The sequence below is a fragment of the Malus domestica genome, chromosome 14 (assembly GCF_042453785.1).
Source record: "Malus domestica chromosome 14, GDT2T_hap1".
Classification (NCBI taxonomy): Eukaryota; Viridiplantae; Streptophyta; class Magnoliopsida; order Rosales; family Rosaceae; genus Malus; species Malus domestica.
The window spans coordinates 4,260,549-4,283,568 of record NC_091674.1 but is presented as its reverse complement, the minus strand read 5'-3'; the positions used below and the strand labels follow the sequence as shown (position 1 = coordinate 4,283,568).

The window sequence follows — 23,020 nt, the reverse complement described above, 5'->3', positions numbered from 1 at the left end:
CCCTTCAGAGGCTTACTTCAAGCAATTTGAATCCTTCAAGGGTTTTCTACACTTCATGATACATTTTCCTTTGGAATTTATACAGAGCAATTCGCTCCCATGTATACTTGAGGGATTTACTTATGGAGATATGATGTGGGCGACTCACAACCCTTCGTATATAATTCTCCATTTATATGAACTCGTTTACAACCTTGTGTCATATCATGTAAGTGTATTACACTGTATTACAAATGCCCATATATAACCTCCTTGGTTCAACATCTTTTGGCTATTTGTATTGTATTCAAATATATATAGGTTCATTTGCCCACGTTCTTACAAAATTGTAATGGAATTGCCTTTCTCCATTTTGGCCAATAATTTTTCTTTTGTCGACGAACAAAAGAACGTGACTCAATATTAACACAGTTCATTGATGAATTTAGTAGCTACTTGTAAAAACCAAAATTACCATTGGTTATCATCAATCCGTGATCCCATATTCTCATGTGCATGCGCATGCATAAAAGCTTTTCATTTCTTTGGATATCCATTGCCTCTTCAAGGGCATGACGTTATCTCTTCCAGGATAGTCATAATTGAGAGAATGTGGATCATAACCTCCTCTTGAGCGTTATAGAGCTTGGATTTTCTCCACTTCCGGGAGTTGAGTCTTTGGAACCTATACATCTATCATGCTACATGCATGAGACATCAATATTCCCATGTCTGTGGATTGTCCTATCTGGGACGTGTATCCATGCGGCGACTGTCATGCTTCTGGCATGCAACAGTTATGCTTCGGGAATGCAATAGTTCAGTAGTGCCATATTATTCTTCTTTCGAATAACTGAACCTTTTGAGTCTAAAAATCTGCCACGCTTCAGGCGTGCAACAGATAAATCATTTACTGTCTCATTATTTTATCCAACAGAGATATCAATTCTTGTAGGCACATTTGCAGTAAGTATATATGATTTCATCACTTTCGTTGTATCATTCAATTATCCATATTTCATTTTCTCATTGATTGCTTCGTGAATCAAAATAAGACAAATTCTCTTCGTTCTTCTGGAACGGTCTTTTCTCATCATTCTTTTGGAATGATATTTTCTCATCGTTCTTCTGGAACGATATTATTTTCTCCCCCTAATGGCAGGAAAATTGTCTTATCAAAATGACAGTCCGCAAACCATGCGGTAAACATATCCCCAATCAAGAATTCCAAATATTGAATGATAGATGGTGTTCAACTTCAATGCCTAATCTGCAATGATGCCTCATTTCAGTACGTTGTGGCAGTCTTACAGGCACATAGACAACACAACCAAAAACTCGTAAATGTATAATGTTTGGTTGGTTCCAAACCCGAGTTGTACTGAGAAGTATTGATGGTCGGTAACATGTCTCAACCGAATTAATAATGCATCATGTAAAGTTTACATGTCCCCATGTAGAAAATTGGCAATTTCGTTTTCATGAGCAGAGCGCGGGAAATCAATTTCATTCGATTAATAAAGGCTTCTGCTAAACCATTTTGAGTATGGACATAAGGAACTTCTGGTCCTTATTTAATAGTCTGTAAACTGAGACTCTTATGGCTTTTATTACAATTAAGTTAAGGCACTGCGGCACTTCAAACTTACGGTACTCATCTAGGAACTTCATGTCCTGATCTTCAGGATCAAGGGACTTCATGCCAGATCCTTTTGTATGATGGAACTTCGGGTCCAATCATTTTATATGATGAGGATCAAGAAACTGCAGGTTCTGATCTGATCAAGGAACTTCAGGTCCTGTATATACTCATAGTAACAAAAGATAAGTACAATAAATAAATTAAAGCAATAGACGGTAATTCCAGCCATAATGAATAAATTGCATTTAAGTAAATAAAGCTTGTGACAAGGGCTTTAATTCAGCACCATCAAAACTTAAAGCAATAGGCGGTAAAACCGTCCATGGTAAATAAATTGCTTTAAAGTAAATAAAGCATGTGACAAGGGCTTTGATTCAGCACCATTCACATAAATATCAAAGCTTTAAAGCAAAGGGTAATAATTCTACCCACTATAAATAAATTGCTTTAAATAAATAGAACTTGTGACATGGGCTTTAAACCAACACCATGCACATAAATATGCCAAAACAGAAAATGCAATGATTAAGTCCTCATGTTTTGCTTTTTCATTTTCTTGGTCTGCCACTTCTTTTGTTTCATCCCTTTTATTTTTATTATTATTTCACAGTTCGAAGTCATTTTGGTTACTCAGTAAATAATAGTAACAATAAGTTCCAATTGGTGTTCCTCTTCCGGTGAGTTTCGAAAAAGTCGAAACGATTCCCATAAGTTTTGGAGTCAAGAGTGTCTGCAACTTATGAGAAGATCAAACCGTTAGATTTAGTTCAAAATTTAGTATGATATGGATAAGAGGATACCAAACAACTTTCGTGAAGAAACAATTTCGATTTAAACTACCGAAATGGAGTTTTGGTACTCATAAGGTGGCTGCCCAGTTTTCTGCGGAAATTGGAAACGGGTTTGGTATTTCAGACATCTGCGACGATCGCACCGTTAACATTTTCTGAAATTTTGATATGTTGTAGATACTGAGCAGACGAACAACTTTCAAGAAGAAAGTATTTCAATCCGAGGTCCGCAAGTTGGAGTTCCGAGGCTATTTACATGGCTGTCAAATTCTCTTACAAATTTTGAGTCTTTTACTCTTTTGCTTCTGCAAAGGATGATATACAGTCATATAACAATATATATAGTTGCTTCAAGAAAATCAATTGTACTGAGATTTGAAGATGAAATGAAATTTTTTTCTTATCTATGAGATTCCAGCTGGAGGAGGTGAACAGGATTTGTGGCGTTGTGCTTTCCACTGACATGAGAGCTTCTCGTGCTGATAACGTGTTGTAAAATCGACGGTGGGTGCAGTGGAATAAATGAAACAAGACACAAAATTTACGAGGTTCCTCTACAGTCAGTGTGACTGGAGTACGTCCTCGGGGCAGCAGTGGTGCTTTCATTATAATTTAGAATAATAGGAGTACAAAGATAACTCTCTCTATTATCTCCTCTCATCTTCCTCTATTCTCTCTCTTCCTCTTCCTTCTCTCTCTTCCTCTTCCTTCCTTCCTCTCTTTCTTTCCCGTGAACCCTTCACATCTATCTATCCCTTTGTTGTGTTTCATAAGGCTTGTTTTTATACAAGTAAATCACATGCTAAATAGTGGAAGGGCAACTTGCCCATTATTTGAGTGGACATCCATTTCTACAACACTTTGTACCTTAATTATACACATGTGAGAAAACGACTCGCATCAGTCAGTGACGGTATAGCGGCCGGAAAATTTGTTGGGAAACGTCTCCGATGTCCTCTTAATTATTCGAGTAGTAATCACTTGTGCACATAAGGTATTCAACAAATTTAATTAACACTTTAGTGGTAGAGTCAAAATTTTAGCTTATGAGCTCAAAAGTTTCAATTTGAAACTCTCCTAATCATGTGGTGAGCAATTGACACTCGTCGTTTTGGGTCTGCTATGGTATCGTCATCATCATCTTTTTTTTTAAAACCTAAACCCCAAACCCCTCTGACTCTCTTCCTCTCTCCCTCCTCCTCCAAGCTCACAAACAACGAATTGCTTGAACAAAATAAGAGCCACTGACCTTAAATCAAATCCGATAAAAGAAATTAAACTAAAAATGTCAGATTGGGGCACCGAGCGTACAAAAAAAACCTTGAAAATCATAACCATAGCACTAAAAAAGTTAGGTGGGCCTGTGACCAACGTCGTCCCTTCATTTCTCCTCCTTTGCAACACTTGGTAATGTCTCTGTGTATACTAAATGGCTCGGTAGATGACTATAGTCTACCAACCATTCGACAAAATGCCACACTAAAAAAATTACAAGTTGCTTCATACAAATTTTTTTTGTGCCTAGTGCGCAAAATTTCATTTCTAACTTTCCTCAGATTTTTTTGGGGATCCACTACTGCGCATCACTTAGTACTATAAATAGGTAATGTTTATTTTATCGGTAAGTAAAATGTTTTAAATTCAATAAGCGACAAGTTTTATTAATATAGTATATCGTTATATTAAAAAAAAACTTTGGTTTGAGAGCGTGAGACAATGAAGTTTGTTTCAGTTTGAGGCAAGTTACAAACTCATAACACTTCCAACCCTCTCAAATAGCCTAGAGGACGGCGGATTAAATCCCCTCCCTCCCCCTAAAACTCCTCCACCGCATTCCAATCCATTGGGCTCTAGAGGAGCCTAATTGCTCACCTAGGCTAAAATTGACTAGCCAAGCCCCTAGGCCATGTGATGCAAGGATAATCTAAGTTATAATTAAAAAATTAATACTAAAAAAATATATAATTAAAAATTAATAAAAAGTATAAAAATATAAAAAAGTAATCATAAAAATTAATTAAAAATATAAAAATATAAAAAAAAAATTGTTTTTTATCTATAAATACCTAACAATGTTCTTTCACCTCACATCACATTCCAATATTTTCAAATACTTTCAACCAAGCTTTATTATCATCCGAAATTAAAAATAAATTATTTTTATTATTTTATAAAAAAAAATATTTTAATACAAATTGTCTGGACTATTCAGTTTAGGATGAAGATGCACTTAGACAATTACTACCCACTAAAGGTAGTTATTATTCACTTACGGGGATTGAATTGCCTATTTCCTGTGTGCTTTTTAGGGTGGAAATACTCTGATAGATAACAACTTGGAATAGTGATTGCACTACGAAACAAAAACATATTCATTTCTTCGATAATAGTTATGCCCTCACAGAAATATCTCTGTTTACAAAAATGGAGGGACAAAATACTTGAAAGCTCCATCATTCAAAATACAGAAATATTTAACTAGAAGAGTTAATAAATAAATAAAACATATATTTTAGCTATATTCACAGGCGGCGTTGCAGCTAGCCTAAGAAATTACAAACAAATTAAGAAACACCCCTCGATTACTATGGTGATAATTGCAATTAAGGGCGCTAATACAAGATCAAGTGTATTATGTGATAATTGCATTGTTACACTTCTTCAAATGACTATGGTTGAAGAAACACCCCTCAATTACTTGAATGTCTCTAAAATCAGACTGATAGAACAAAGATATTGTAAGTTCATTCGTAAATTATTGTTCATTTGATAATATGCGGAGGAATTTAAAACTTCGTAGAGTATGTTTTGTTTCTTGTTTATTTAGGTTTTTTTTTTAAATGATTGAAAGCGTTTTTGGTGAAAATATTTCTTAAACCAATCTTTATTAAAAATTCAATTGAATTTTGATAAAACACTTTAAGTGGTCATAAGAAGCACACATTTGATGCTTCTTTCAATAAACACTTAAAGTACTTTTGGAACACAAAATCTATTTCACCACAAGCACTTTTAGTTATTTTAAAAATACTTCCAAACAGGTCTTAGAAGGAAAAGCAACTTAAGAGCTTAGATTTTTGTTCTCAAACTATAATTCCCCAACTTAATGTGACACTATTGCATGGAGAAGGATTCTCCTCTCTTTTTTTTTTATCCCATTTCCTCTCCTCCTATTTGAAAGGTCACGGTTAAACTACATCAATATCTTATATTAATTTTTTTATAGAAAGAGAAAGGCAAAATAGAGAATGTGAGAGAAAAAAATGAAAGAGGATGGAAAGAGAGTGGGAGAGAATTCTAATCCCTATTGCATACGATATAGTGTTCACCCAAATGTGATAATTTTACTGTCGATCAAAGAAAAGTTGATAGGGAAAGCTGAGGGTTGTGTAGCATTTTGCTGTTTGTTATACATTTAACATATTTTGGACATATTTTTTTTCTCAGGCCTTCCTCTGTTTGTGAGCTAGAAAATCGAGTTACTCTTCCAGTAAGTCGGAGAGTTTGAATTCTATGAGAGTGATACTAATTCTTAAATTGGATCACTATATTAACTTCATGACTTCGATTCTTATATGATAAATCGCCAACTATTAATAATAGTGTTATAAAAATCGAACTTGAAATGTCTTATTTGTATACAGTATTTTAAAAGCTCTGCATAGGGTTGCTTAGACATAATCTAACCCTTGCAGCAAAGTTCAAATTTTAGGTTCTACATCTACCCAAACTTGCTCTAACCCTTGGGCAAAATATGAGTTTTAACCCAAACTCATTTTTGAGACAAATTTAACTCATGATTCCTCTTGGGTTAGTGGGTTGCCCCACCATATATGTGTATTTTTTTTAGTTTTATATTTATAAATTCATAGAATTTAATGGGTAAGATCTAATATAATCAAATCTAACATTAAAAATAAAAGATCTAACAGTCCAAATTTAAATCGAACGGCTAAAATAATTAATTTTTTTTTCTTCCATGTGTTTCATATTCTTTCATAATGTTGCACGTGTTTCATGGTGATGGTTTAGTGATTTTTCAATATTTATTGGAATCTAAATATTTATAGATTAAAATGTCGATAAAATTAAATTAGAACCGTCTACATAATTTTTTTTTAAAAGTTACTTAAAAAAATTATCCTAAATTCATTCTTTAATAATCTAGGGCTAAAAATTTAATTAGAAGGTTGGAACAGAAAAACTATTTCTCGGTTAAAAATTTTAGATTTTAATCCAAATGTTAGAGATGATTTTAGACTTGCCCAAATGCTAGGCAGTTGGCTAGCCACAATGAATCTCTAGACGTTTTACAAATAAATAAAACACCTAAGCCTTATTTGTATTATTGTATATATGAAAATCATACTCATCTGAACAAATGTGAACGAGTTTGATTTATTTTCAGCATGGAGATCTTTAACAAAGAAAAACAACTAAGAAAAACGTGATGCATTGCCCAGTCAACATAAGAGAGAGCATGCTGCACAACGTTTTTCCACCTTAACAACCCCAGGTGACATAACAACCGCAGACAGACAGTAGACTTCGAAGCAAGTATGGTGTGCGTTACAGCCAAAGTCAACACGCCTTGTCTTTTAACACGGCTTTAGGTTGTATACGTGAATTAAATCAGTTGATAACGATATTCCGTCGTTTTTTTTATTCTAGTTTAACACACTTTATTGATAGTGTTTATTTTTTTTATATTTTTTTTACAAACAATTGTGGGGAAGAGATGATAATCACACTAGGGACTTGAGGTCATGCAAGAGCATGGTAGAAAAAAAAAATAGTGTTATCCACATATTTTTTTTTCACATTCTACACATCCTTATTAATTTTGACAATTGATCTTCTTTAATTTATTCGATCTGAAAATCGAGAATAATATTTTGATAAGAATCAATACGATCTTTATAAGGTTCTTCCTCCGAATGAAATTCAATGGGATCCAGAGAGACCATGTCTTCGTTCATAGAATCCCAAAAATTGAGAGAGGTTTGTCAGAAGTAAAAGTTAGTGTGTGAATAACTACAAAAAAAATTAACGTTATTAGGTTCGTTATACGGTATAGGAATTACCGGTTATCGGTACTGCGTAGAGAGTATAAACTCTAGGGTAGAGTGCGACTAGTAACCGTAGGTGAAATATTTAACCCAAGTAAACAAAAAAAGGACCCAACCAAACTCAACCTTTTCTCCTACACTGGCAATACAGGCACAAAATTTTCCTCATTCAACCCTCTTCGCTATACTTTCTCTCTCTAAAATTTCCATACCAAAATTAACGGCATATTCCTCTCTCTCTCTCTCTCTCTCTCTCTCTCTGTTCTTCCTCCCAAAGTTTCTCGGAAAATCCTTCACTGCAAACCCAAGAACCCATCTGAAACATTTATTTTCCCGGGAACCAAACAGCCCCCAGAGTTTTTTTATTTTTTTATTTTTTATAATTCAGATTAAGGGTTGCTCTCCTCAAATTTTCTTTTCCGGCTTGGTGGGTCGGTGGGTAGGGACTGATTCAAAAGAATGGTGGTGAAGATGATGAGGTGGCGACCGTGGCCGCCTCTGACGACGAAGAAGTACGAGGTGAGGCTGGTAGTGCGGAGGCTGGAGGGCTGGGATCTGGTGAGCGAGGGTGCAGGCGAGGCCGGTCCACAGGACCAAGAAAAAGAGGACAAGTGGTCGGCGGAGATTAGGTGGAAGGGATCCAAGGTCAAGGTTGGGGCTTTGAGCTCTCTCCGGCGCGCCGTCGTCAAGAGGAACTTTACCAGAGAGGTCGTGGCTTCGTCTGAAGACGGCGTCGTTTCCTGGGACGAGGAGTTTCACAGCGTTTGCTCTCTCTCGGCTTACAAGGACAATGTATTTCACCCTTGGGAGATCGTATTCACTGTCTTTAATGTAAGTTTCGATTTTTCGCTTCGATCTTTCTCAAATATTTTTTCTTTAATTTGAAATTATGAATTAAATTTGTGATTTTAGAGAATTTATTGTGAAATTAGCTTGAAATTAGAGACATGGTTTTGTGAATTTAAGTTGAGATAGTTTTTTTTTTTTTTTTTTTTTTTTTTTGTAATTACAGTTGCTTGCATTTGATTTGGACGGATGATTTGTTTTTAATTTTTGTTCATGGTTGAAAAAAATAAATCTTTGTGTATAATCGAAGGGTTGGAAATTAATTTGGTCAATTTTCGGCTATGGGACTTTTTCGGAGGGGCATTGACCGGAGGATCTTTCACTCGACTGAGAGTTTACTGATTGAGTTGGGGAAGGGTTATTTGGAAATGAGATCCTGATCCTCAAAGGGTTTTTTTTCATCCCATAAGTTTTACAAGTGTATGAATAGTCGCTTCAATTGCGGATTCGTTGGTTTAAATCGCTGCAAATTGTAATCTGTTTTTCACTTGGTTGCATGATTGGTTTGAATTCAACACCTCTGTACTAAGAATTGGTTATTTTGTTATGGGTTTTCCGTGATTTGGTGCCCAAAGCAGATGTGATTTTTTGTAAACTTTGATTACTATTTTGTAGAGAACTAAGGTGCAATTATAATACAGGGTTTGAATCAAGGTGCCAAAAGTAAGGCTCCTGCTGTTGGAACGGCATCAGTGAACCTTGCTGAATTTGTTTCGGAAGCTGAACAGAAGGAGATTGAGTTACATATCCCCCTCGCCTCATCTGGTTCTGCTGCTGAACTTTGTGTATGTTTCTCCCCATTAGTTTCTAATTCTTTCTTCTTCCACGCGTGTTGTCCTTTCTCGGTAGAATTAGTTTGGTTCTGCTGCTGCCTAACTCTTTGAAGTTCTACAATTGCTGATATCAAGTTATGCTAAACTTTCAGATATCACTCAGCTTATTGGAACTGAGAACTACTCAAGAAATTACAGAGCCAGTGCAGAGATCAATTTTGCCTGTTCAATCACCTCCCCAGTCAGCAGAAGCTGTATCTCTAGAAAAAGATGAACTTTCTGCTCTGAAAGCTGGTCTTAGAAAAGTAAAGATTTTCACAGAGTATGTATCTGCCAGAAAAGCAAAAAAGCCCTGCCATGAGGAGGATGGCGGTAGTGAGGGCAAGTGCTCTGCTAGGAGTGACGATGGTGATTATAATTATCCTTTTGACTCTGATTCGCTTGATGAATTCGAGGAAGGTGAATCAGAAGAGGTCAAAGAGGATTCCAGCGTTAGGAAGTCATTCAGTTATGGCACGCTGGCTCATGCAAATTATGCTGGGGGATCAATTTACTCCAATATGAGAATCAATAGTGAAGGTGAGGACTGGGTTTACTACAGCAATCGCAAATCAGATCTTGAATGCTCACAAACTGAGGAGCCCACTGCACCAGTGTTTGAGCCGCCTGCAAGTTCAAAACGAGGCTTACTATCTTGGAGGAAGAGAAAGTTGAGCTTCATTCGATCTCCCAAGGCCAAAGGAGAACCTTTGTTAAAGAAGGCCTATGGTGAAGAAGGTGGTGATGACATTGACTTTGATCGTCGGCAGCTTAGCTCTGATGAATCTCTATCTCTCGGCGTAAGTATCCACTTCTATATCTTCTCGTTATCATGGTTTAATAAGATCTTGGTGTTGTGGTATACTCATTTTGTTCTTCAGTAGCGGATAAAAAACTGAAAGCTAAAAATCTCATATGGTGTTTTGAAAGATTAGATAGGTTGTACTGTCAATTACTCACCACATGGCTAATTAGTTGAAGCTTGATTACTAAGTTTGTTGATTGACTCAGGTTTAGTTGTAATTTGAATTCTAAATTCCTTGGAAACATCTCTCTTAATGGTTTTCTGTGTGAAAATTCTTGTGCAAATCTCTCAACTTGTCCTGAAATTTACAACGAATTAAGGTAGTTGAACCTAGACAAAAACCAACATCCAATCAAAAGTGTCTGAACATAGCTAAAGTATTAGACGTGTTTATCATTTTCAGCATCTAATAGTTAATTTCCTCTCAGAATCTCTTAAAAATAAAAGTTAGTTGCTTAAGTTCTGATTATAGTCAATACAATTTGGCAGTGGAATAAGACGGAGGAGGATTCATCTGCTAATCGGTCGTCAGTGTCTGAATTTGGGGATGATAATTTTGCCATCGGCAGTTGGGAGCACAAGGAAGTGACAAACCGCGATGGACACATGAATCTTCACACCCAGATCTTTTCTGCTTCTATTGATCAGCGTAGTGAGCGAGCAGCGGGTGAGAGTGCTTGTACAGCTCTGGTTGCAGTGATTGCTGATTGGTTTCAGAATAACCAAGAGCTCATGCCCATAAAGTCTCAGTTTGATAGTTTGATTCGGGAAGGCTCATTAGAGTGGAGGAATCTCTGCGAAAATGAGACCTACAGGGAGCGATTCCCCGACAAGCACTTTGATCTTGAGACGGTCCTGCAAGCGAAAATACGTCCTCTTTCTGTAGTTCCGGGGAAATCGTTCATTGGGTTTTTCCATCCTGAGGTTGTGGACGAGGGACAATTTGACTTTTTACATGGTGCAATGTCCTTTGATAACATTTGGGATGAGATTAGCCGTGCTGGATCAGAATGTGCTAGCAATGGCGAACCTCAAATTTATATCGTCAGCTGGAATGACCATTTCTTCATTCTCAAGGTTGAAGCTGAAGCTTACTACATCATCGACACATTAGGGGAGAGGCTCTATGAAGGCTGCAACCAGGCCTACATCTTAAAATTTGACAGCAACACGACAATTTACAAAATGAAAAATATTGCACAATCATCTGATGATAAACCGAAAACCAGTGATCAGCAAATTGTGGCAGCAGAAGCAGGAGAATCCAGGAACCAGCAGGTCAGTGCAAAGGAGGATGAATCTACAGCAGAGGCAGAGATAACCAAGCCAGAGGAGCCGAAGGAGGCAGAGGAGGTGGTGTGTCAAGGGAAGGAGTCCTGCAAAGAGTATATAAAGAGCTTTTTGGCTGCGATTCCAATAAGGGAGTTGCAGGCGGATCTCAAGAAAGGACTAATGTCGTCCACACCTCTCCATCACCGGTTACAGATTGAGTTCCACTACACCCAGTTACTAAAACTGCTGCCGGCTACTCCAGCAGCAGAAATGGCCGCAGACGCTTCACAAAGTCCCCAACTTTCAACAACAGAGGTTGCGGCATAGGAGAAACGTAAATGGTAGGAAGTGTGATTACCCTAACTGTATTTTCGCTTGTATTATCTTTTTTTCTTTCAACTGAGTGTTCTTAATGGGAACTGGATTAACCGATAGGAAACCACTTAAGCGTTTTGAGGGTCGTGGGAGAGGTAAAAGCTGTGTGTCTCTTCTAAGTTAGGCTGGAAAATGGAAGTGTAAGTTTCCACTGTTTTGAATCTCACTGGGAAGTGAGTAATTCTGTAACATGACCCTGTAAATTGTAATTTCACTTTCAGTTGACTCAGCTCTGGCTTCTTACCGATATCGAAATCTTTTGGCACATTTCATATTTCCTTTTTGCATTGGCTTTTGACTTCTGCAGTTTGATGTAGTGAAAATCCAACTATTTTGTTCTGCAGCTGCTTTCTTTGTGATTTCAATTTCCCATGTGATTTCTGAGAGTTTTCTTCCAGGATTGAATTGCACTAATAGTCCCTGTAGTTTACTTCGATTTTCAGTTTCGTCCTTATAGTTTCGTTCTGTTGGCTCCCTTGGTCTATCCTATCAAATAAGGCAAAATTTCTCCAATTTTGGTTTTTGAAATTAAAAGATGTGCACAAATATGAATGGAAAGATAAAACATGGTTTGTTTGGGACTGCTCATAAGTTATGTCAAATGTAGCCAGAAGTGGTCTTGGTTACTAGAAAGCCTTGATCTAAATTGAAAATACAACAAACTTACACCGACTCAAATGTAACAAAAAAATAAATATAACATGGATGAAAGTGAAAATCCTAATAAACAACACTGACTGTAGTGCAATTTTCTCCATATTTTATTGATGCCTAGATATTCCATTCTCTATGTTTGTGGTAAAACCAGATATTCCATTCCCAAATTTGATGCATCTCATTAGCTGTAAAGATGCATGGGAAATCTTCCCCCCCCCCCCCCCCCCAAAAAAAAGAAAATATATATATATATATATATATATATAAAAGATGGATGATGAAGCTTTCAAGTTTTGGTGTTGGAGGACATGAAAAAGATGCTTTCAAAAAACATGCACGCTATCTTGGAGGAAAAGTTGTGGTCTGAAATTGGTTTCCACCACTAGGGCACTACTATACCTAAAATAATATGACATATTTGTTAGGGTTAGGGTTAGGTTTTTGCATCATCCAATCAAAGGCGTGTGGGGTGTTTGTTATTTTGGCCCTCTGTAGTGCACTTTGAGAAACTATGGATTGTTGGTACAAGTTTCTGTCATTGTTCCATGTTGTTTGGTTCAACTTGCCCCACGTACATGTCACTCAAAGCTTGGCTGAAACGTCATCTAATCTAATGGGAGAGTGAATTCGAACTTGTGAGTTCGTTTGTGATGTTATCAGATGAAGAATGAGTTTGTGATTGAATTAAGTGAAATGAATGTGGTTTGATTTGATAAAAATATAATCCGTTGGATTTCTTTTCAAGTATGAATGCGTGATTCAAATTGACAGTGTGATAACACATAATATAAACAAAATGTTCAATGATTTTCTATAACCATTAAATTTCACATTTATAATCCTTATTTGGCCTAATCTACAAAAATGACTACCACAAACTACTTCACTATTCTATTTCAATTTTTGTTTTAATATAAGTGAGATTTTATAGTACATTTGTTTAAATTACGACGGAGATGGATTTAATTTTTGATGCAGAAAGAGGAAGCACACTGCTCTAACTAACTTAGATAAGTCAAAATCAACTTATTTCTGATATCTTTTAGGCAATGTATGTAGCATAATCTAAATAGACGTTTGTTGATACTATATTCTAAAGTACAAATATCTCGTCATTCATATTATAACACGTGACTACTTATATTAAGCTACAGTATTTTTTTGGCCGGTTCCTTTGCATTTTCAAGTCAAATTTCGATTTGTTTCTTTTGATAATTACCATGTGATGGTCAACTTCCGGCTTGAAGAAGTAAACAAACAGAAGTGCCAAGACAAAGGCCTTGTTGAAGTAAGGGATGTGATATCTACAAACTCCATTTTACTTCTCATACATTTTTTTAATTTTCGGCCGTTGGATTAGATGAATTGAAGAAGATCAACGGACAGAAATTATCAAGGGTGTGTGAGAAGTAAAATGGGGTATGTGGATAGCACATCCGTTGAAGTAATTGTATTTACAACACAAATACAACAGCTTGAATGGAACAATTGACAAAATGTTAGAAGGGCCATCAACATAAAGGATATGGTTGAGCCATATTTTTATATTTCAGTCTGTTTATACCATATTTAGGGCCTCGTATTTAGACCTCGTATAAATACTCGAGGGACTTAAATGTAATTATGTGGTAAAGGAAAGGGTAAATATGTAATAAGTGAGGAGTCCTTATTCTATAAAAGGACCCCTCACCCTCACAATTAGGGGAGGGCCATTTCTGAGGCCAATGCCTAAAGCTCCTCACTCCCTCTTCAAGCTCTCATTCACAGAGCTCTCTCTCTCTCAAATAAATACACAATCAGTGTGGACGTAGCCCAAACCTTGGGGTGAACCACGATACATCTTGTGTTATTTACATTACTTGCAGATTCACGGTCGGATTTACGTTGTTCCAAGATCTCCGGTTTTGTGCATCAACACAGTCTATGAAAAAAAAAAAGGAGGATTTTTCACTTACTAAGTTTTTTCTTCTGACAACTGATAGTAATAGTGGGTTAAATTGTTAATGTTATATAAGAGGAAAATTAATAGAAATCGAACTCGCACCAAAGTGCACAAGCATTTCCGCCACTGCAAAACGAAAAAAGACAAACTTTTAATACAAAGCTTTTAATATTTTCTCAATTGGGACCGATCTATGGGCTTCAAAGTGGGCTTCATCATTTGGTAGACCAGTTTTTACACAACTTGGCGTGATGGCCACACAGTTAGCTCGTGAATAGCAAACAAGATTGTGAGCTCATTCATTTTCTTAAACAAGTCTTCCTTTCGCTTTTGGAAGGTAGATTTTCGAACTTTATCATTCACTATCCAGGCAAGCTTCACCTCTTTCCTGGTCATGGTTGATATGCTATTATTTCAATATCTCTCTGTTTCTAAGCAGGTTCTATTGCTTTAAACCACACTATGAAAGTATATATAGGAATAGATATATATGACTCAACGACCTTATTCTAAAAGCAAAATTGGAAAATGAAACAAATCAGCGGTGCAAGCTGTTTTGGTGAAAAGTGGTTATGCATAAAAGTTTAAAACTATATTACGGTTTTTTCTAATTAGTAACATAATTTAATTTCGCATTTAGCTACTTTGCGCAATTTGTTATTATTAAATGCGGTATATAAAAAAGATATCTATGCATTCTAGAAGCCAATATGTTTTTTAAAAGAATTAATTGTATGTATTATGCTACAAATTAACTTTATTCGTAAGGAAATAGGGGTGTGTTTAGACTATTTTCATTGAGGAGGGCTCAAGTCTAAAGGGCTAAAGGGCCAAAATATGTATTGATTTGTACAAAAATCATCTCCATCCGAAAATTAGGCTAAAATTCAATGAAGCTCGTCATGCCAAAACATGGTCGAAAGGTATCGGGCTAGCCAAACTTAGCCAAGTTTTAACAAAAGCAGTATGAACGACAAGTGTCCCGATCTGCTTTAACCATACCCAATGTCAATGTGTAGGCACATTGTTAAAAATGTGATGAGACCCTCCTCCCCTTGGGGATGAATGTTCCATACCACGAACCAAATGGACTTGGCCTTCTTGTAGGGGTGCAAAATATGTTAGGGCATCTCCAATGAAAAATGTAAAATCTACATCTTCGCCAAATAATGTAAATTAAAACTTAAATATATATACATATTTTTTTTACATCTTTTGGTAGTGGGTCATGCCAATCAAAGAGAGAAAATTAAATAGAATCTCAAATTTACACCTCTCTCATTGGAGCAGATCTCCCATCTACTTCCAAAAATGTAGAATGGAATGTAAATATAATTTTTGCATCTTAAATTTACATCTCGCCATTGGAGATGCTCTTTATTTGATTGGTATCTTTTCTCTCCTCTTGCCCATCAAAATACAAAAGAATTGAGACTAAAAGTTATGAAACTTAAAGCCGCTACTACATTCTTCTTCCCTTATAAGTGAAAGATTTCAGGTTTAACTCCTCAGAATGACGAGTTTGACACTAAATTATTATGACTTAGTCCAAATTTTTAACTCTTAGTGTAAATATTCATTATGTTTATAAAAAAAAAAATTATATGCTTTATCCCTTTAATATAAAGTTGCTGGCCTGAATGTTCATTATTATGAGCCCCACAGCATACATTTAGTATATAAACATAAACTTTTTAATACCAATCAATGACTTTTTATCCAAAGTTTAGGAAGAGCCATGTGCATGTTCTTCCATAGCCCATCATTGGAGAATTTGTATCCGACCACAATTACAACTTTCATATCTACTTGCAACCTCACCACAATTCAGCATAATCAATTCCTAAACCCTATACTATTATGACATAATCCAAACTAAATGAGTCTAAATCTAGTTCAAGCATGATGTTTTATCTAACACAGATGCGGTGTTCCTTGGCGTCTGAAGGATATTATTGAAGACATTCGGTGGATCGCTTCCTCTTTTATCCATATTTCTTGAAGCTATATTTTTACCTCTTTTATCCATATTTCTTGAAGCTATATTTTTAGAGAGGCAAATTTTCTTGCAGATGCTGTTGCTAATTTATTGGGAGCAGCCTCTCCATAAATGGGGGTAAGGCTAGCCGACATTCACCTCTTCCAGACCCTGCATAAAGCGGGAGCCTTGTGCACTGGGTACGACATTTTTATGCTGTTGCTAATTTAGGCCGAGAATACTCATATTTGGTGATAGGTCGCCACCGCCAGCAGCGTACCCTGATTTTTTATTTGACAAACTTGGCTCCGGTTGTACTCGTTCTAATGTATCTTCTTTCTCTTAAAAAATGCTGTTTTGCAGTTGTTTTGGCTTTGAAACCAAAACGAATGGAAATGAAAACTTCCTTACGAAAAGAACATTATAAATATTACAATCTACTATACATATCAGATCCCTACAACTGAAATTCTACAGCATCAAATTGTTAGTTCTTCGTACTTCGGACAAGCTAAGGCATCACAAACACTAAGCGTCTTACAACTCAGAAAAGTTATAACAAGAAAACAGGAAACACTAGTTTAGTTTTCAGCAGCAGATGGAGCACTTAGTCAAACCATTTTCGTTGCACTCCGGACATCTAACGCACAACTCGTCGTGTTCATGATCACCATCCGTGAAAACTTTGCGACTGCCATTGCAATTGACGCACACAATGAAGCGCACGTTGGCACAGCCGGTGCATGGGGAGCTAGACAGGTTGATTGGGATTCCTTCTAAGAGCTTCTTCAGCTTGCCTTGCTCATGAAGTCTTATAACTTCTTCAGCTCCACCAATGTGCCTTCCCTTGATGAAAAGACTCGGAGGGATCACTCTACCGCCAAATAACGTCCACAACTCTTCCCTGAATTCCATGTGCATCGAAACGTCCCTTTCATACACTGATACTTTGAAACTTTCCAGTAAAAACCGGATTGCCTTGCAGTCCTCGAATGTTTTCCTAACGCCTGTCATGCTTGTTGAATATAGAATGACAGAATCGCCTCCTCCTGGCGGACACTTCTCTTCGAAATCTAACAAAGACGGAAGTTCAACATCCTCATCATCATCCTCTGCATCATGAAAAATGTCATCCTCCACACCTGTTTCTTTGGTTTCCATTGAGGGTGGTGTAACATTCTCCTTATAGACAACATTAAAACCCAATCCCATATCTTCATCTTTGTATTCCTTAACTACATGCTCCGCTGAGAGATTGTTCTTCCTCTGGCCATCTTCGTGTCTAAGAACGAGCAGAGACGGTGTTTGATGGTTCGGATTGGAGAACTTTTCCGCCGGGTTGAGCTGAAAGAGCAGGCCATGTTTCAAAGTGCCAATTGTTGGGATGGACTTCAGTTTCTTGAGAAACTTTCCTCTCATTCCCTTCATCTCTGACTTTTGTTTTGGTTCATGGAATGGCATGTGATATGATCACATTGAGATGATCACAAAGAGTGGGTGGGAGACGATAAAAGGAAGAGTGTTTTGGGGTGAAAAGGACTGGTCAGGAGATTGAATGTCCATAGTTGATGACATTTTTCCTTTTGGTTTCCAGTTGCTCCAAAGTGACAATTCAAAAAGTTAAAAAGTGTTGGGATGCTTTCTAGAGTTTTCGGTGGGAGGCTGGGGCATCCCCTCTCCCTCCCTCTATTAGTGCTAATTGACCCTTCACCAAATATAATTCATGATTTATTAAGTGGTGTAATTGTGATTAATTCCACCACCTAATTTGAAGAGTAAAGGACTCAAATACTCATTGATGAAAGGACATAGTTTTTCGGGTCAATAGTACCATGTTATGAATTTTAACTTTCCACATGGCAAGAGGTGATGGGTTATGGACAATGCCACCTTGGTGTTGTCCTCATCTTTTATGTAGGTCACTCTTCGTTCTAATTTATTTAGGAGGAACGGATATGTCGGATATTCATTTCCTAATATATCTTGGGTTTACTAACTCAAGAAATAAAAAAATAAAAAAAAGTGGATCCTATGTTGAAATTAGGTTTGTCATACTTAAACAACTCAAGATGACCGATGAGGGTTTATCTTGTACCTAAATAACCATACATAAATCCCACAAAATTCTCTTTCATAACTTGTCTAAAATAAACATACCCTGAGCAACCTTTTTATTTTGGTTTTAACCCACATCTTTCGTGTATGAGATTGAATTCAAGATTTCCTCTAACTAAATAGAGAACGGATGTCACTACAACAAATAATCGCGAGTAATCACAAGAGTAAATTAATTGGTCGTGTGACACAGGACAAGAAATAATTCCGGGGAGACATGGTGTGCCACTTAGGCCATGATTGGATCTCAAGCGAGCAAAATCAAAGCTCTACTTTTCCTCTTTTTATCAGTTAGGAGGAACCCTTCGAGGTAACAGCTAAAGTGAAACTCAAAACTTTTTGTACACGCAATCACACCCGAGCACGATGATACCCATCATGTTCAGCTCAAAACCCTCCACTAATTGTGCTAATTAGTAAACTAAATGTTTGCAAGTCAGATTATGCCCACGAGTTCGAATGATTTCGTATAAACGTTATTATCTCATCTCTCTCCTCACGTGAAACATCAAAGAGAAGACAGTGGTGTAAACCCGACATACCTAAGTTTGGCAACGATGGGCCACCGTGACGGACGGCTGAAAGCAACCTAGTTCTCTTTAGGACATCAATACGAAATTGATGAATCCGAATTTGAGACCTCCTCGAACATTGGGAAGAAATTTACCACAAAACCAAGAACAAGTTCCACATATCCTTACCATACGAACATTCATTCGTAGCCATCCACCAATTTCTGTATGGTGTTTGAATTTGAAGGACAGGTTTCTGAATGAAACAAGGCACTCTGGAGTTGCACATGAACTTGTGTGACGCCAGTGGAGCTATTCAGTGATTTGGTTAATATAACGGTGAGCCGCAAGAACCAAAATAATTAGACAGAGCTTATCATCCTATGATCATACTTAACCATGCATACTATAACAAGATCTCGCATTTTAATTCCTGTTCCATTAACTTTCAATTGTCTCAACAAGAAGTAGATGGAATGATAATAAATTACACATCACAACATACCAGCGAAGTTATTAGTATGGAACGAGAGAATTCTTCTTACATGCAGTATAACGTTCTAGATAGTTATATCAAATGACCAACATTTGACGCGCTTAACTATCAGCCACAGATGATACAAATCCGATGTCAAAATCGAAGGCAATGCATGTCAACTCATGCTTGCTTCCATCATACAGCCTCATTTTAAGAGAGTACGAACCCTGCATTTTACAAACTTGGTCAGAACACTGGACATTGCAGACAAATATAAACAAAGAGATGATGAAAGTGGCAATGATGACGGGGACAGGGTGATTAAAAAAGCAATTAGAGAATCCAAGAGGAAACAAATCAAACACAATGCATTAGCAATTTGATTTACGAAGCAGAATGACGTATATTATATACACAGATAATCAAATCATTATCCCATGAGCTATTTGCTACTTGTTCTCCGCAATTAACATTGTAAATGCAATTAAAGAATATATTGACTCTAAAAAACATGGATGATAACAGTAATTTTGCATCACAGGAATGTCTAATATATGGAGATTGAGACTCAATTAAAGTCAAATCTCTACTTTCATATACAAAATTCTATAAACAGAGCTGTAGTAAGTTATGATAAGTAAGCGGAAACTGAATTGAATATGCCTTTCAGAAATGACATACTTCCTAGACAACTTAAGGAATGAACTAAAATATGTTAGATAGATGGGATTTGAAATGCACTTCTTATCATTACAAAGGCATATGAGAGGGAATTGGAAATAACCACTTGGGAGGAGCCACCTCATACATGCCTCTGCAATGCTCATGAAGTGCATTTCTATTCCTCCATAGTTTATTTCTTCCGCACTTGGCCTAATTCCCTTGGGACTTGGAAGTCCCTCTCACAAACATAGCGTAAGAGTTTGTTTTAAAGGATTACATAACTATCCAGAAAAGAGACATACAACGCAAAATTGAGGGGTAGAAGAACAAAAAAGAACTCAATATGTTTGAATATTCTTGACGTAGTATCAACAACTTGGTTACAAAAAAAATCGCCATTGAATCCCTAAGACTAGGCACTTTGGCATAAGTCTATCAATTAGGCCTCCTAGGTTCAAATAAGTACTTTAAGAGTCATATCAGAGTTGGTCAAAGAGCCAATCAAGCCCCCGGTGTAACCAAAATAGTGTCAATCCAATAAAGATTATATGGCGGTGCAAGAAAATTTTGTTTGTTTAAGAATATACCAACAAATTTTTTAGCTTAGTACAAAGAAGAAGGTGCAATGTTGCACATGCAAAGAAAGAGTGAAAAGGATAATGTACTGCTAGAAGCCTTGATTGGCTTCTATTAGGAAAAACACAAAAACCTTGATTGGCTTTATGTCCTTTTTGCACTACACAGAATAAGCGCGATGAGGAATATTGGCAAACAAGCAACACTTTCCAAACATGCATTCAATAGAGCGATAAACTGTGCAACATGGTCATCAAACGTGATAATAAGGCATTCGACTGTCTTCATTCCCCTTCTAATGTGACAAGACAACCTAACAGTAAAATAAATTACTTCATTGCATTTCGGACGGGATCACCTTAAACCTTGTATAGGCATAGATGGAAACCAACAATTACACTCGTAGGCTTATACAAGTTTGTAGAGACAACTCACAAGTAACACTGAGAAACTTAAAATGAGGACTTACAGGTGGAGTATATCCGGGTAAATCTTGCGAGTGGGCAATCACGAAATCGCCAGTTGAAACAGGGCAAGATGTTTCTGCGCAAAGGTCATGAGTCTCACTGTGGATGTGCCAACCAAAGTACGAAACCTCAATCACCAAATTTCCTCCAGAGATTGATGTACCTGTTACGACATATACAAGTTTACTCTAGTCAAAACTAAACTCCCAAAAAGTCTTCAGACGATGTTCGATCATCCAGAGTCGTTTTTGTGTTTATCTAATAACAATGACATGTAAACAAAAAGTCACTCAGAAAGTTTTAAGTGTTAGATAGAACTAGGACCTGTAGTTGCAGAAATGCTGAAGCTGGCAGGCTTGCCTCTCGCCACGGGGTAAGGAGTAATGTCAACCGCGGAAACCTTGACATCATAGTCAGCCGTCTTATCTGAACATATTCCAAAAATCCGCTTAAGTTTCATTTAACCAACACCAGTATAACAAGAAATAAACAAACCATAATAAAATTCGACACCGAAACACCATTCCATTGAACCATACATCCGATACCAAAATTATCGAAAGAGAAACAAAACCCAAATTTTATTTGTTTGTTTAAATAATCAAATATTGCAAATACATATCAAAGATGTTAACCAACTTTGTCTATTCAGCTCGAGAGTTTAGATGCATATACATATTAAAGATTCCTTCTTGTTGTGATTCCATAAAAAACAGAAGAACCCAAATCAAAATTGACTACAAACAACGAAACAATCAGTTAAATTACTGTAAAAAGTGGAAAACTTCCGATTTTCTCAGGAAACAAACAGAGAATAGAAAACTTGTTCCGAAAGGAAAGTACGATGCTTTCATAAATCAAAGGAAACAGAGAAGGGCTAGAGAGAGAAACCCACCGCAGTAGTTGACGTCCTTGGCTTGGATGAGAGGGGCAACCAGAGAGAGAGAAACTAGGAGGATGAGGGGGACCATGAACTTCAGCTGGAAAGCCATATCTTCACAGATTGCGTTGCTCCGATTCGATTTAATATCTATAAATTCTGTGAGAAATTAGAGTTTATAAAAGTAGAAGACAGCGGAGAGAGAGAAAGGAATTTGGATGAAGGAAGGAAGGAAGGTATGTATAGGAATAGGATAGCTAAGAAGAGAAGAGGAAGAAGTAGTCTGAAGGAGCGACGACTTTTTGGTTGGAGAAAGACAAACAGGAACGGTAGTTGAAACCAATTAACAGAGTCTTCTTATTTACGGTTTTCTTCGCTGGCTCGTACTCTATATTTTTATTTCTTTTCTTTTTGGTTTAGGTTGAAACAACTATTTTCTTTACTAGCTCTAAAAGTAGGTGTAAATACTTGACAAAACAAGGTGTAAATACATATTTTAATAACAGAAAACTTTAACGAAAAGTTCCTGTCACTGTTCATTTTTGATGAAAAATTATATTTTTACACTAAAAAATCAATCATGGTACTATTTATTTTACCCTTTATTTTGTCTTTATCGTTAAAGCTCAAAGTTTTCAAGTCATTTTCATTTGTTTTCTTTTAATAATATTGATTTTTCAAATTTGTATGAAGATGTTTTATTAAAGATTTTCAAGTTGTCCTAATCAATTTTATTTTAATTTCTCATTTAGATGTACTTTTACAATAACTATAAACGCTTTCGGTGTTGCAAGCTGCTAATAATAATCATCCCTTAGGTCCCATTGTTTTGGCCTGCAGAGAATTGCTTTCAAGATCTTGGCAATGCGAACTTCGACATGTCTACCGGAAAAAGAACTTCGTGGTAGACAGTTTAGCGATCTATAGTCTTAATTTAGATTTAGGTAATTTTTATTTTGATACTCCTCCTTGTTCAGTTAGTTTCATCCGTGAGGATCGACTTGAGATGTTCCGATCTAGATTTATTATTGAGTATGTTTTTTTGTGCCCTTGCTTTTAGCCCCGTTTTTTCAACCAAAAAAGAAAACTTTTTGGTGAAATTGATTTTGGGTTTCAAAAGCACTTTAAGTGCTTTTTAGAAGAAGCACCAGATATGTATTT

At 36.5% G+C, this 23,020-nt stretch overlaps 3 protein-coding genes across 3 annotated transcripts; 1 reads left to right on the top strand and 2 right to left on the bottom strand.

Annotated features, from left to right (window-relative positions):
- Nucleotides 1–7,485: 7,485 nt before the first annotated feature.
- Nucleotides 7,486–11,838, top strand: LOC103454177 (uncharacterized). The gene is made up of 4 exons (XM_008393767.4): nt 7,486–8,312; nt 8,969–9,112; nt 9,253–9,939; nt 10,434–11,838. Exons 1-4 carry the CDS (start codon nt 7,941–7,943, stop codon nt 11,541–11,543), a joined length of 2,313 nt encoding a protein of 770 aa, XP_008391989.3. The 5' UTR covers nt 7,486–7,940; the 3' UTR covers nt 11,544–11,838.
- A 4,720-nt stretch (nt 11,839–16,558) lies between these two features.
- On the bottom strand, nt 16,559–17,866 carry LOC103454176 (uncharacterized protein At5g39865-like). Its single transcript, XM_008393766.4, has one exon. It carries the CDS (start codon nt 17,627–17,629, stop codon nt 16,757–16,759), a length of 873 nt encoding a protein of 290 aa, XP_008391988.3. The 5' UTR covers nt 17,630–17,866; the 3' UTR covers nt 16,559–16,756.
- A 1,352-nt stretch (nt 17,867–19,218) lies between these two features.
- On the bottom strand, nt 19,219–22,259 carry LOC103454175 (uncharacterized). Its single transcript, XM_008393765.4, has 4 exons — nt 21,875–22,259; nt 21,304–21,405; nt 20,982–21,142; nt 19,219–19,500 (listed from the first exon to the last, which is right to left on the bottom strand). The coding sequence occupies exons 1-4, from the start codon at nt 21,969–21,971 to the stop codon at nt 19,393–19,395; spliced, it is 468 nt and encodes a 155-aa protein (XP_008391987.1). The 5' UTR covers nt 21,972–22,259; the 3' UTR covers nt 19,219–19,392.
- Between the last annotated feature and the right edge of the window lie 761 nt (nt 22,260–23,020).

What these genes read in the sequence shown, in the direction of transcription:
- LOC103454177 (XM_008393767.4), top strand. Translation starts at nt 7,941, where the DNA reads ATGGTGGTGAAGATGATGAGGTGGCGACCGTGGCCGCCTCTGACGACG. An exon ending in TCGTATTCACTGTCTTTAAT is followed by an intron (nt 8,313 to 8,968) that starts GTAAGTTTCGAT and finishes ATTATAATACAG; the next exon opens with GGTTTGAATCAAGGTGCCAA. An exon ending in GTTCTGCTGCTGAACTTTGT is followed by an intron (nt 9,113 to 9,252) that starts GTATGTTTCTCC and finishes CTAAACTTTCAG; the next exon opens with ATATCACTCAGCTTATTGGA.
- LOC103454176 (XM_008393766.4), bottom strand. Translation starts at nt 17,629, where the DNA reads ATGCCATTCCATGAACCAAAACAAAAGTCAGAGATGAAGGGAATGAGA.
- LOC103454175 (XM_008393765.4), bottom strand. Translation starts at nt 21,971, where the DNA reads ATGGCTTTCCAGCTGAAGTTCATGGTCCCCCTCATCCTCCTAGTTTCT. An exon ending in CAAGGACGTCAACTACTGCG is followed by an intron (nt 21,406 to 21,874) that starts GTGGGTTTCTCT and finishes GAATATGTTCAG; the next exon opens with ATAAGACGGCTGACTATGAT. An exon ending in TACCCGGATATACTCCACCT is followed by an intron (nt 19,501 to 20,981) that starts GTAAGTCCTCAT and finishes TGTAAAATGCAG; the next exon opens with GGTTCGTACTCTCTTAAAAT.